The sequence below is a fragment of the Gracilinanus agilis genome, chromosome 2 (genome assembly GCF_016433145.1).
Source record: "Gracilinanus agilis isolate LMUSP501 chromosome 2, AgileGrace, whole genome shotgun sequence".
Classification (NCBI taxonomy): domain Eukaryota; kingdom Metazoa; phylum Chordata; class Mammalia; order Didelphimorphia; family Didelphidae; genus Gracilinanus; species Gracilinanus agilis.
In genome coordinates this window covers 583,243,037-583,255,087 of record NC_058131.1, presented here as the reverse complement: position 1 = coordinate 583,255,087, position 12,051 = coordinate 583,243,037, and the positions used below count along the sequence as shown (strand labels likewise).

Here is a 12,051-nt window from a genome sequence, read left to right as displayed (position 1 = left end):
ATTTCCCTCTTATCTGGCTGTGTGTTTACAGGAGCTTTGGCAGTGCATGCTGCATGTTTAAGACAACAGTGCGTACCCAGAAAAATATGCAGCCTTTGCAAGAAGATATAAAAGTTTCACATTTAAAATTACTATATGTAACTACTTCAGATTTATGGTTTTTCTTCTGCTAGTTTAGGGGTTACAAAGTAGTGCATGCAAGGTCAAAAGAAAAGATTGGGTAACCAACATTTCAGGTAGGACACAGTACACAGTAAAAGGAAGGTGGAAGAAACCACTTAGCCACCTTTATGACAACACTTTGATTCTATGATTAGTTTTTACTCTCACAGCATTCAGTAAAAATTGTAATCATATCTTTAGTGTTATGGCATTAATATCTAAGATAGCATTAACCTATTCCTTTCATAGAATGATAATAGCAAATGGAGCATAATTTATGCAGATTAATTCTTTAAGAACATCTGTCTAGAAAAGTATATTTAAATTAAATTTTAGAAAATACATATACTTAGAAATCGTTGCAAGTTAAAACTCCCTTCAATTTTCCTTAATTTATTCTTCTGAGATTATTATGACTATCTTACTTTGCTGCTTCAATTTTCAGACTCTTTTCATCCTTATAAAATGAACCAAATCTTTGATCATTGTGGTAGTTCCAAAAATTAAAATATATTAAAATCATAAATGTTTATAACATTTTATTTTGCTCATATCCAATTATGTCTTCAATATGAAAGGATGCATTTCCCTCTTAAAACTATTTCGGGTAACATTAACTTCCCTATCAATGTTTCAGTGACTTTCATAGTTGAGGTAGTCTTTTCACCTAATCCAGCCATGAAGAGTCATCAAAATTCCCTTTATTGAAATTCTTAATAGATGTTGGCATGGCAGCATATCCTGGTTCTAAGTCAACCCATGTTTCTTGTTCCCTTCAATGTCCAGATTTCTTAAGATGATCAGCTATCTCAGAGAACTGAAAACACATAATGGGTGGGTGAAGTGGTTAATTCTGAATGATTCTTCCCCCAAGACACCACTTGAGTGGCTGTTGAGGTCACTGAAAAATTGGGAGTTATGGACAATATAGGCAAATAAACTCTTTTATGTTGGGCACAAGAGAGTAAAAGCCAGAAATTTCTTATTAATTCATTGAAGAGTGAGCTCTAAAACTTTCTTTTAGGCAAGGTGTTTAGGTGATGCCAAGAACCATATTGCCATATGACAGACATTGATCTGTTGTATGAAGGAGGCATTGCTCAGTGCCATGTGCCAGGCTGCCATTTGATGACATACCCCTGGATAGCCTAATAAGGAATTGGGACTTGTTCTCTTGGGGAATGCCATTTGATTAGTTGGATTATACTGAGAACCATGACTGGCATATCACACTCAAGTCTTCATTTCATGCTAAATAGCCCTCTTCTAACACGCCACCACCATGAGATGGAATTTGCACTTTTATGGATGACTTCTGATTGTGTTGGATGTCCACTCACCCACCTTCCTCTTTTAAAAATAAAAGCAAAGAAAAACAAAATGAAACCCTCTGGATTCAGCTTTAGTGCTTCCATGGACCCAGAGGTATCCTCTTTTCAAGGATGGTATTTCAGTAACTGGACTATACTATTGAGTCTAATAAACAGTCTCATATTAGTTGTAGTCAATGATAGGTTTGTGAGTTCAAATCTAGAGAGTACTTTCCCCCAACAGTTCTCATTTTTCTTCTCTTCTATGCTGAAGAAACTTGCTAGTTTGAGTCAGTTCATGTCTTGTAAAGCAGAACATAATTACTAATTTCTTTATCTTTTGTAACATTCTATCATAAGGAATCATTTATTTCTTCCTAAGTTCTGATAGTGATGCTTTTCCATAGTACTTTCCTGAAAACCTTCAAGCAGATATCAGCTTCAACTTTTTTTTGAGAGTTGCTTTCTTAATGTAATACTTTGTTCTCACTTGAGTAGAACTATTCTATTTTTTATGATAGTTTTTCTTAACATTATTGTTAAGTCAGCATAGTAGTGTAAGATTCTTGCAAGCTTGCTCATTGGCATTCCCTTTCTTCCTCTTACTCTGGGTTAGAAATCCATTAGCTAGGCTTTATAGACCTGGATGATATAGAGATCCTTCACTGCCTCTTTTGGTTGGGTTCCTGAGACTTGAATTAGCCAGCATCTGATTTCATCCAAAAGTATCAGCTAACAAAGGATGCTTTGTGTGTCTGCATGTATGCTTGTACAATTCTTCTTGACTTTTACCCATCAAAAATTTGAAGCAAATAGATTTGATTTTTTCCAGAGGAGAATATCCTTTCCAGTCTCTCCTTGTAAAAATAAAGGTCATCTCTTTTAAAATATTGAATAAAGTTTTTAATTTACTTTTATTTGACCCAGGCGGATGGTGCTACAAGTGATGACCTTGATTTGCATGATGATCGTCTATCCTACCTATCAGCTCCAGGTAGTGAATACTCAATGTATAGCACGGACAGTAGACACACTTCTGACTATGAAGACACAGATACAGAAGGTGGGGCCTACACTGATCAAGAACTAGATGAAACTCTTAATGATGAGGTTGGGACTCCCCCGGAGTCTGCAATTACACGGTCCTCTGAACCTGTAAGAGAGGACTCCTCTGGAATGCATCATGAAAGCCAAACATACCCTTCTTATTCACCACAAGCTCAGCCACAACCAATTCATAGAATAGACTCCCCAGGATTTAAAACAGCCTCTCAACAGGTAAGCAGCAAACATTGAACATTTTCTAGCTGTAGGTGCATTATTCAGTTTTAAAATGTGGGGATTGTTGTAAAGAGAGTATATATACTTTGTCCTTTTTCCAGCCAAAAAATTAGTCTCTAATTTGGATATGAGAATATTAAGTCTTTTAAATGGTTTCACTTAATATAAAAGTGGTATAATAAATTTCCCAAAAGCTAGAATAAGGCAATAACTCTTATTAGTACACTTAAAATGTGTGTACACAATATATATTATATTAAAAACAAAAACGTAAACTAAAGTGGAAAGTCAGCAGTGTACCAGAAGCACTATATTTAAAATATTTTAAACACTTCACAGAAAGCAGAAGTCTCATCTGCAGTCCCTTACCCTTCGTCTGAAACACACCTTGCATCAACCTCTGCTGTTATTCCTAATGTAAATCTAACTAATATCCAACTGGAGGAGCCAGTCCCAGCTCCTTACAACTCCTATCAGCCACAAGCGGGCCCCTTAACACCACCAAGTACTGAGGCATCTCAGATAGTGCTAAGAGATCAAGAACCATCATTGTCGTCGCATGTAGATCCGGCAAAGGTACCTGTGCTGCACTGTTGCACTAACTTGCTGCTCTCCCAATCTAGCACATGAACGTTTTTTGCTTTCCCCTTTTTAAGGATTCCTTTTGCTTTTTACTATGGGCTTATGTAGTTTAGTGCATTTAAATCAGTTAAGAATCATTACATGTTTTAGCTTGCATGGCTTCCAAATGTATACTTATTGTCTAAAAATGGATATTTTCAATCAAAGATTTTTGCTGAACCATTTTTATTTCCAAGCTTCTTTTTTTTATTGCTAATTTCTTATTGCTTACCAAAGAACCTTTGTGAAAAACCTCATTGAAAATTATACTGTGCTTTTCTTTACATTTTAAATTTCAATAAAAATAGCTAAGTGAATCATACCTTGGCTACCTTTTTAATATCTAAATTGTTTCTAACTTTGATTTATTTTAGTAGATTCTGACACAAAGCACATATCTGTATTTTTACCTTTGGACTTTATCCTAATCGAAATAATATCATAGTAACTGGCCTTTTCCTCTAATCAAAATGTAACCTGATCATTTAAATAACCTTTTTTTCAGGTTGTTTAATTTGTTTTATCTAATAAAATCTGAATGGGATAATAAACCAATTATTTACAGCTAAGCTTTATATGTTCTGCATAGGTATATAGAAAAGAACAATATACTGAAGAACCCCCAAGACAAAATTATGTTATAAAACAGTTGCCTATTAATCACCCGGTGCAGAGACAAGAAAAGGAATCTAATTTGAACTATGATCCTCAACCATCCTATGCAGAAAAACAATCCAATAGAGATATCGAACAGCCTACATTCAAATATGATTCTGCCAATTATACAGAACAGTTGCCTAGAAGCTATGACCCTCGCCTACATTATGATGATCATCGAACACCATCTTATGAAGACCAATGGACATATTATGATGACAAACAGCCTTACCAACCAAGGCCTTCCTTTGATAATCAGCACCCTCGAGACTTTGACCCTAGACAACATCCTGATGAGGCTTCAGAACGTGCTTACTTTCCAGTACAACCTCGTTTTGAAGAACCCACTCCAGTATCTTATGATAGATCACGCTATGAACAGCCCCCTAAAAACTCTAATCGATATGAAGAACAGCTAACTTCTGGGTATGATATTCATGGTAGATATAAATCAGAAGCGCAGCCTTACTCTTCAACAACGTCCAAGTCTTCTGAAGCCAAGCAGTATTTTGAGCAGTATCCACGAAGTTTTGAACAAGTACCACCACAAGGATTTAATGCCAAAGCAGGGCATTATGAACCTTCTTCTCATGGCTCTGCAGGTGTTCCTTCTCTAACACCCTCATCTCAAAAGACAGAAATACTTCCTTCAAACACCAAACCACTTCCACCACCACCTACTATAATTGAAGATGAGGAAGATCCAGCAATGAAACCGCAGTCTGTGCTTACTAGAGTCAAAATGTTTGAAAACAAAAGATCAGCATCATTAGAAAGTAAGAAGGACATTAATGAAACAGCAACTGTTAAGGTAAATATGTAAAAGAAACTGCATCTTTATTATCACTTTATATTATTACCAGTTATTAAAATTAAAAGTGTTTAAAGTGACTTTTAGTTTCTATTATTATTATTTAGTAATTATTCATGGGTATAAATTTGTCATCTTTTTTTTTCCCCCTATAGCCTCCAGAAATAGCACCTAAACCTGCAGTTGCTCCCATTAGTGGTCCTAAATCTACTTCCCAAAATCAGTTCAGTGAGCATGATAAAACACTGTACAGGTGAGTGTATTGCCGTTTAATAAAGAAGTCTGGATTGTGGAATAAAACTATATTTTTGGTTATTTATGCATTCATTTCTTTTTTTTAAACCCTTACCTTTCATCTTAGAATGAATACTGTGTATTGGCTCCAAGGCAATGGGAGTTAAGTGACTTGCCCAGGGTCACACAGCTGGGAAGTGTCTGAGGCCAGATTTGAACTTAGGACCTCCCGTCTCTAGGTCTAGCTCTCAATCCACTGAGCCACCCAGCTGCTCCCTATGTATTCATTTCGATAAGACTTTCTTTTACTCTTACTGTTAGGGTAGGGCTAGGGACTGGATCTATAATGTCATTGACAAGAAACCTCTACCAATTCAGGTTGGCACTTTCTCAGTAACTTAGTTTAGGCAGTTGTCTAGAGTACTTGGAAGTTAAGTAACATGGCTATTATGGTTTTAGAGGCAGGAATCTCTTTCTTTTGCTCTATATTGATTCTCAGTATAGTGGAAGGGGAGAAAAAATAGATGAAAAGAATTGTATGACTAAAATAAAAATCAACTCCTCTTATATTCAGTTGGCTTAAGTTTGGGGTAGGTTAGGCAGAAGAGGTGAAAAGTCTTATGAAGAGTTCCTTAAATTGTTAGAAAAATGTCTTGCTTCCTGCAAGAAATAGGATGTTATATTGCCAAGCCTTTTATGGATTTAGTTTGGAAAAACTTTAGGAAATAAAATTGTTTCTTCTAGACACTGATGTATTATTATTGGTCATTTCACAAAATTTACCTTAGTTACTTGTACTTCATGTAATTCTTTCTAGAATACATTCTGTATTTCTCTACCTTCTTGAACAAAACAATATCAAACAGAATTTAAACTTTTTTATGAGTATTTTATAGGCACGAATATGTTATAGTATAATATAATTAATGTTGCCTTTCTGGTCTCTTTTGTCTTTATAATGCATGGTCACAAGATTATGGTTTAGACCTTATAGCTCAACATGTACCTTCTGTAATATTCCTGATAATTTATTATTCAACTATATAAAAATAAACAGAGCCAGTTAACCAATGTTAATGATAGAAGGGGAGAGAGAGAGAGAGAGAGAGAGAGAGAGAGAGAGTCAGTCTATGAGGTGTGAGACTCTTCTAGCTCTCCCCTCCTGCCAAACATGCACTGCTGAGACTTTGAGGGGGTGTCACCCCTAAACTGGGTGATGTGGATGGTTGTGCTGCCCCACAGGCATTAGGGGAGAGGCTTCCCTACACAAGGAGGTACAGGGGACCCCAATCTGATTCTGAATGAGGGCGGGGTTCACGCAAGCCTCCCCTGAGGTCAGCCAACTTCACAGCGGGTGGTCTGGCTCCAAGATGGAGGCAGCCAGACCAAGCTGTGATTCCCCTCCCCCTCAACTCTCAGGTACTACTCTGGAACGCTTAATGTATGGCTTTTATTAATATCAATATAGGGGTTGGGGAAAGGGGTGAAGGGCAGAGGGATTTGGGGTCCCTCTTCTCTATTTCTATGGGGTCCATCATTCGAGTGGGGTTCCCACTCCTAAGAGTCTCCCCCCTTGTCCCTTCTCCTTCTTTTTCTATTTCTATCCTTTCCTATAATTGCAAGTCAAACTGGAAAGGGTCTCTCAGCAAGGTTGGGTAATGGGGGAAGGAACCCAAGAGATCACTCCCAAAATGGAGTCCCAAAACTTAGCTGTCTCGTTGGTTGAAGTCTTGATGGGTGGGAAGTGATGGGATGCCTCTGACCAGGGAGTTGAGGTATCAGTGTCCAAAGCAAGCTCCTCAGGAGGCCCTCAGGACTGGATTCGAGCTGAGATGTTCTCCTCCTCCCTCCCTCTGTCCTCCGCCAGAAGTCCTTCTCCTCCTTCCTCCTGAGAATTACCCCTAATCCTCTCTGGTCCCAACTGTCAGTAACTGTCACCAACAGCCTTCTTCTGGCTCTTTTTGTCCCATCCCCCATCCTTAGAACTATCAGTGGTCACTTCTTTCTGCTACCAGCATGCCTCTAGAATTTTTAATTAGGAAACCAGGAAGCCTAGCTCAGTGATGGGGAACCTTTTCGAGTGCCAGACCCCCACCCCACCCCCCAGACCGAGTGCCATGCCCCTCCCCGCCACTGAGTGCCAGGTATGCCCGGCCCCTTGACCCCGCACAGGGGAGGGAAAAAGGGTTCTCATTGGGCAGAGGGGTGAGTGAAATGAGGAATGTCCTCAGCAAGTGTAGAGACGGGGAGGCTCTGCTCCCCTCCATCTCTGCCATCAATGAGCCACCCACCTTGCCCCCTATGTGCTCCCATTGGGCTGCTGAGCAGAGGGGTGAAGAGGTGTGATGCGCACGGAGAGCACTCTGTGTGCCATCTTTGGCACTTATGCCATAAGTTCTCCTTCACTGGCCTACCTCATTAAGATTGTGTCTGAAATGGGCAAAAACCTGGGTGGCTCTGGCGGTTAAGGTGATTGAGTCTGAATCCTTGGACTCTGTGACATATATCTTGGCTGCTTTAGCTTTCTAGTTCTTTAGGTGGACTCTGAAAACTTTTAATTGACAAGTAAATAAGGTATTTTATTATTCGTTTGATTAAATTAATTAAAGTGAATTATTCGCTAACCAAATTGCAATAGCCTATATCTTCCAGCTCTGTTTCTATATCTTTGAATTTTTCATTGTAAATTTTATATCATAAAATGAGTGAGTAATTTATATTTTTGATCATGTACTAGGTCCCCAGAACCACAGAAACCTCAGATGAAGGCACCTGAAGATATTGTTCGTTCAAATCACTATGATCCCGAGGAAGATGAGGAATATTATAGAAAGCAGCTCTCATATTTTGATCGAAGAAGTTTTGAAAATAAACCTTCAGCACAAGTTCCTGCCAGCCATCTCATAGAGTCTGCCAAACCAATTAATACTCCCAATCAACTAAGTTTTTCTAATTATTCTAAGTAAGTTGTTTAATTTCAGATGGGACAGATAAGTTGTCATCATGTCAGGTTGAATTTATCAGGAGAATTATAGTAGGTGGAGAAGTCATGTGTGCTTTTTTAAAAATAAGATTTAAAAATTTAACAGTTTATGAATAGTTTATAATTCATGAGTTTTTAAATAGTTATGAAGAGTTATATTAAATTTTGGTCTAGGAAGTGAAGCTTACAGTAAGAACAATTTATAAGTATAATCCATACATAGAATATATAGGTAAAGTTTGTGGTTACTTTCTCTTAAGACATAGGAATGTGGATGGGATATGGAATATGCAACCAAAATTCTTTTATCAAAGCTCTTTTAGGGGAAAGAAGTCTGACTCTGGGACCCAGGAACCTGGATTCAGATTCCTCCTCTGACATTTAGTCCTTGACTGTGGGCAAGTTACTAAAACTCAGGACCATACTTTCTTATCATTAAAATAGGATGGTTAGGTTAGAACAACGGTTGGCAACCTTTTTGGCCGTGAGAGCCATAAACACCTGTGGAAGGAGGAGGATGGAGGCAGAAGGCACTGGAATATCGGGCAGGGGCTGAAGGGCCCCCTAGGGCACATCCTGGGGCTCTGCCTGGACTGGCTGGTCAGGAGGTGGAGCCAGATATGGCTCGAGAGCCATACCTTGCCGACCCCTGGGTTAGAGGAACCCTGAAGTCAGTCTAATGTCGTTGTGTATTGAATAAAATAGTTCAGTGACCTGAGGGGGAGTCATTTAATTTTTTACCCCATTTGTTCATGTGTAAAATAAAATGAGGGATAATTAAAAGTACCTTTCTTTTGGAGAAATGTCAGGAGAGGGAGAGAGACAGACAGACAAAGAGAAAGCATGCATAAAAAAACATACACAAAAGAGCTTAACAAAACTTAATGTGCTATATAAGTGCTAGCTATCATCATTTTTTTATTATTCTATGACTTTTTTTCCATCTGTCTTCTTCTGTGAAAAAAAGAATCATAAAAGAATCGTAGAATTTGATGAAATAATCCTCCAAACAACAAATGATATGGGGAGTAAAATCACAATGAATACTGTCCTATTTTTCCTATTGGGAGATCTTAGCCTGGGGTTAGAGAAGAAAAATGCAGGTTATTAACCTTATGCCAAGATATCAATTTGTCATCTTGAATGCATGTAGACAAGGAGGATATATGGTATAAAAATCTATTAAAAATATACCTTAAGTTTTTCTCATCTTAAAGCATGAGTCAAATTAAATTTGGAAGTATTTGGGAAGGAATTGGTGCTAGTCAGTGGCTTATTTCATGTATATTTTTAAAATGTTCAGATCTGTGGTCATTCTGATAAAGTGGCCAATGCAGGCACTTCATTCATTTGTTCATTTGCCTATGTTCACCTTGATTCTGCATCCTTAAATGTATATTCATTTATAAGCAACATTTTTCCTTTTAATTATATATTTGACACTTATTCAGTGCCTGATTGTCTTTAGTTGTTTTTTTTTTTTTCTTTCACTTTTGCCTGCTTTTTATCCACATGACTACTACTTAACACTTTTGTTGGTCGAAAGGATAAATATTGAACTTGGCTATTTTGCTATTCAGTTTTGGGAGTTAGTTGAGGATTTGGAGTAAAAAGGTAGGGTCACTAAAATTTTATATATATAAATAAATTCCATAGTAATCTCTCTGAATAAGTGAGAGTTAGATATATTTCTTTATAGGCCAAATGCTGCTTAGATAGCAGTATTGGAATTATTGGTGGTTTTAGTGTTTGAAAATGACAATTTAGACCATCTCCTAAAAATTTATTTAAATTAGAATGACTTGTTTTTCTTTCGTTCTTCTATTGCATTTGCTTTGCTATCACCTAGATTTCTTGGCTCTTACACTAGCTATGACTACTTGAAAAGGAACATCAAGTGGTAAGACTGGCATTAATGTGAGGATGTTTTTAAGGTGTTCTCCCCCTGTGGCTTTTGTCATTGGCATTATGTGCACTTTCAGACTTGAAAGTCATTTTCAAATTTTTCCAGTTTAAATATCTGTGACAGCCAAATAAGTTTTTAGTTTGGAAGTAATCATTAGCCTGAAGTTCCTTGAGAAGAGTCTAAACATGAAAATATGTTTCATGTAAATGTGAAAATGCAGTTCTTATTAAATAATCTGTTTGTGCACATAAAACTAGTGAAGTTTAGGCTGATTGTTCTTAAGGTTTAGATGGCATGGTTGCAATTATGGGTTTCTTCAGACAATTTCTATTAGATGTGCATTTATGTATCATGTACTTGTGATTGGCATTTTATTGGGGTTGGGGAAGTAAAATAGACATAATTTAACTTAAATGAGCCTTGTAAATTAAACTAGGACATACCCAGAAAACCTTAAAATATCTCTAGAGGGGTATATATAGGGTGAAACTGACCAAACAGCCAATTTTATTTATTTTGTACACCTGATAGAATTGAGTGTTACTTGTATAAAAAATAATACTCTTCGACTACATAAATTCACAAGGATTGAGGTCTCTGTTCTTGGTCTGTAAAATCAAAGCCAATAGGCTTGGTTCTAATGAAAGCTAAATCATTAATGAAAAGCTCATTCCTTTGCAAGATATTTGCAAGGCTTGCTTAAGATATATTTACTAAGAAAGACAACATATTAGATGATGAGAGTCACAGTTTCAAATATACTCAGAATTTCATCTGCCTTTTGGTTGCCATCATCTGGATTGTTTTACTAATATTCTTAGAGTACTTGCATTGTCTTGACTTGTGCTTAAAAAGAATTGTTGTATTTTAGACTTTGTAGAGAGGATCTACCAAAACTCATAGAAAGGAACCTTTAAAAGAGCTATACTGGAAGGAAAAGAGTGGACAATTAGGAACATTTTAAGTTTCTTTGGCCAGTGTCAGTTTCCAAGTATTACCATTTTTCTCCTTAATATTTTAACAGGGGAAAACCTATTGAAACTGATATGATGGATAGATCTTTTGGTGAAAAACGCTATGATTCAGCTCAAGTTACTCCTCCACCACCTCCACCTCCTTCACAATATAGCCAACCATCTCAACCTATTACCAACTCTTCAATGTCTCTTCATACACACCCTAAGGGACTCATTTCTGAAGGTATGTGATTCAAAAGCTGAATTAAGGTATTAATAAACAAATTGCCAACAAAGTTTTAAGTATGTGATATTAAATTTTCAAGTCTGTGATAGGATAAATATCTTACCTAAAATATACTTTGGCAGCATAGGGTTATAAGTGCTTTTTTTGATAATCACTAAGTGTAGTTATTTTTGGGTGGTACCACCAGACTTACCGTTGTGTTTTTAAATGTACATTTTAAATGTCTCCCACCCTACCCTCCTCCCCAGAAGAACAAAAAACAAAAAAAAAGGTTCTTTGGGTGCTGTAATTTAGCTTTTACATAAAATCACCTTCATTGAACTTGGCTATTTTCAGCAATGCACTGATCTGGGATAATCCTGAAAGACTTATGACTATCCACCTCCAAAAAAGAATTGTCAAAGTTGTCTTTCACATCATTGTATCTTTGGTCTTATTTTGGGGTTTTGCTTGTGTATGAGTGTGTTCTTATGACAATGACCAACAAGGAAGTGTGTTTTGCATGACAATTTAAAAAAAAAAAAAAAGAAATAGGGGGCAGCTGGGTAGCTCAGTGGATTGAGAACCTGGCCTAGAGACCGGAGGTCCTAGGTTCAAGTCTGATCTCAGCCACTTCCCAGCTGTGTGACCCTGGGCAAGTCACTTGACCCCCCCCCCCCCTCCCCAATTGCCTACCCTTACTACTCTTCTGCCTTGGAGCCAATACACAGTATTGACTCCAAGACTGAAGGTAAGGGTTTTATAAAAAACAAACAAACAAGCAAGCAAATAAATAAATAAATAGATAAATGACTTTTCATTAAATGCTTCTTTTATATCAGATAGTGTGCTAAGCACTTAGAATAGAAAGAGAGAGAGAGAGAGAGAGAGAGAGAGAGAGAGA

At 37.2% G+C, this 12,051-nt stretch overlaps 1 protein-coding gene across 2 annotated transcripts in view; it reads left to right on the top strand.

The window, feature by feature from the left end:
- TJP1 (tight junction protein 1) overlaps nt 1-12,051 on the top strand; it is a 313,265-nt gene that overhangs the window by 293,026 nt on the left and 8,188 nt on the right. For both annotated transcript variants that reach the window (XM_044665401.1, XM_044665400.1), the window contains exons 20-25: nt 2,400-2,750; nt 3,093-3,329; nt 3,964-4,842; nt 4,998-5,095; nt 7,814-8,038; nt 10,990-11,165. In XM_044665401.1, coding sequence (XP_044521336.1) covers nt 2,400-2,750; nt 3,093-3,329; nt 3,964-4,842; nt 4,998-5,095; nt 7,814-8,038; nt 10,990-11,165 — 1,966 coding nt within the window. The remainder of the gene's footprint in view (nt 1-2,399; nt 2,751-3,092; nt 3,330-3,963; nt 4,843-4,997; nt 5,096-7,813; nt 8,039-10,989; nt 11,166-12,051) is intronic.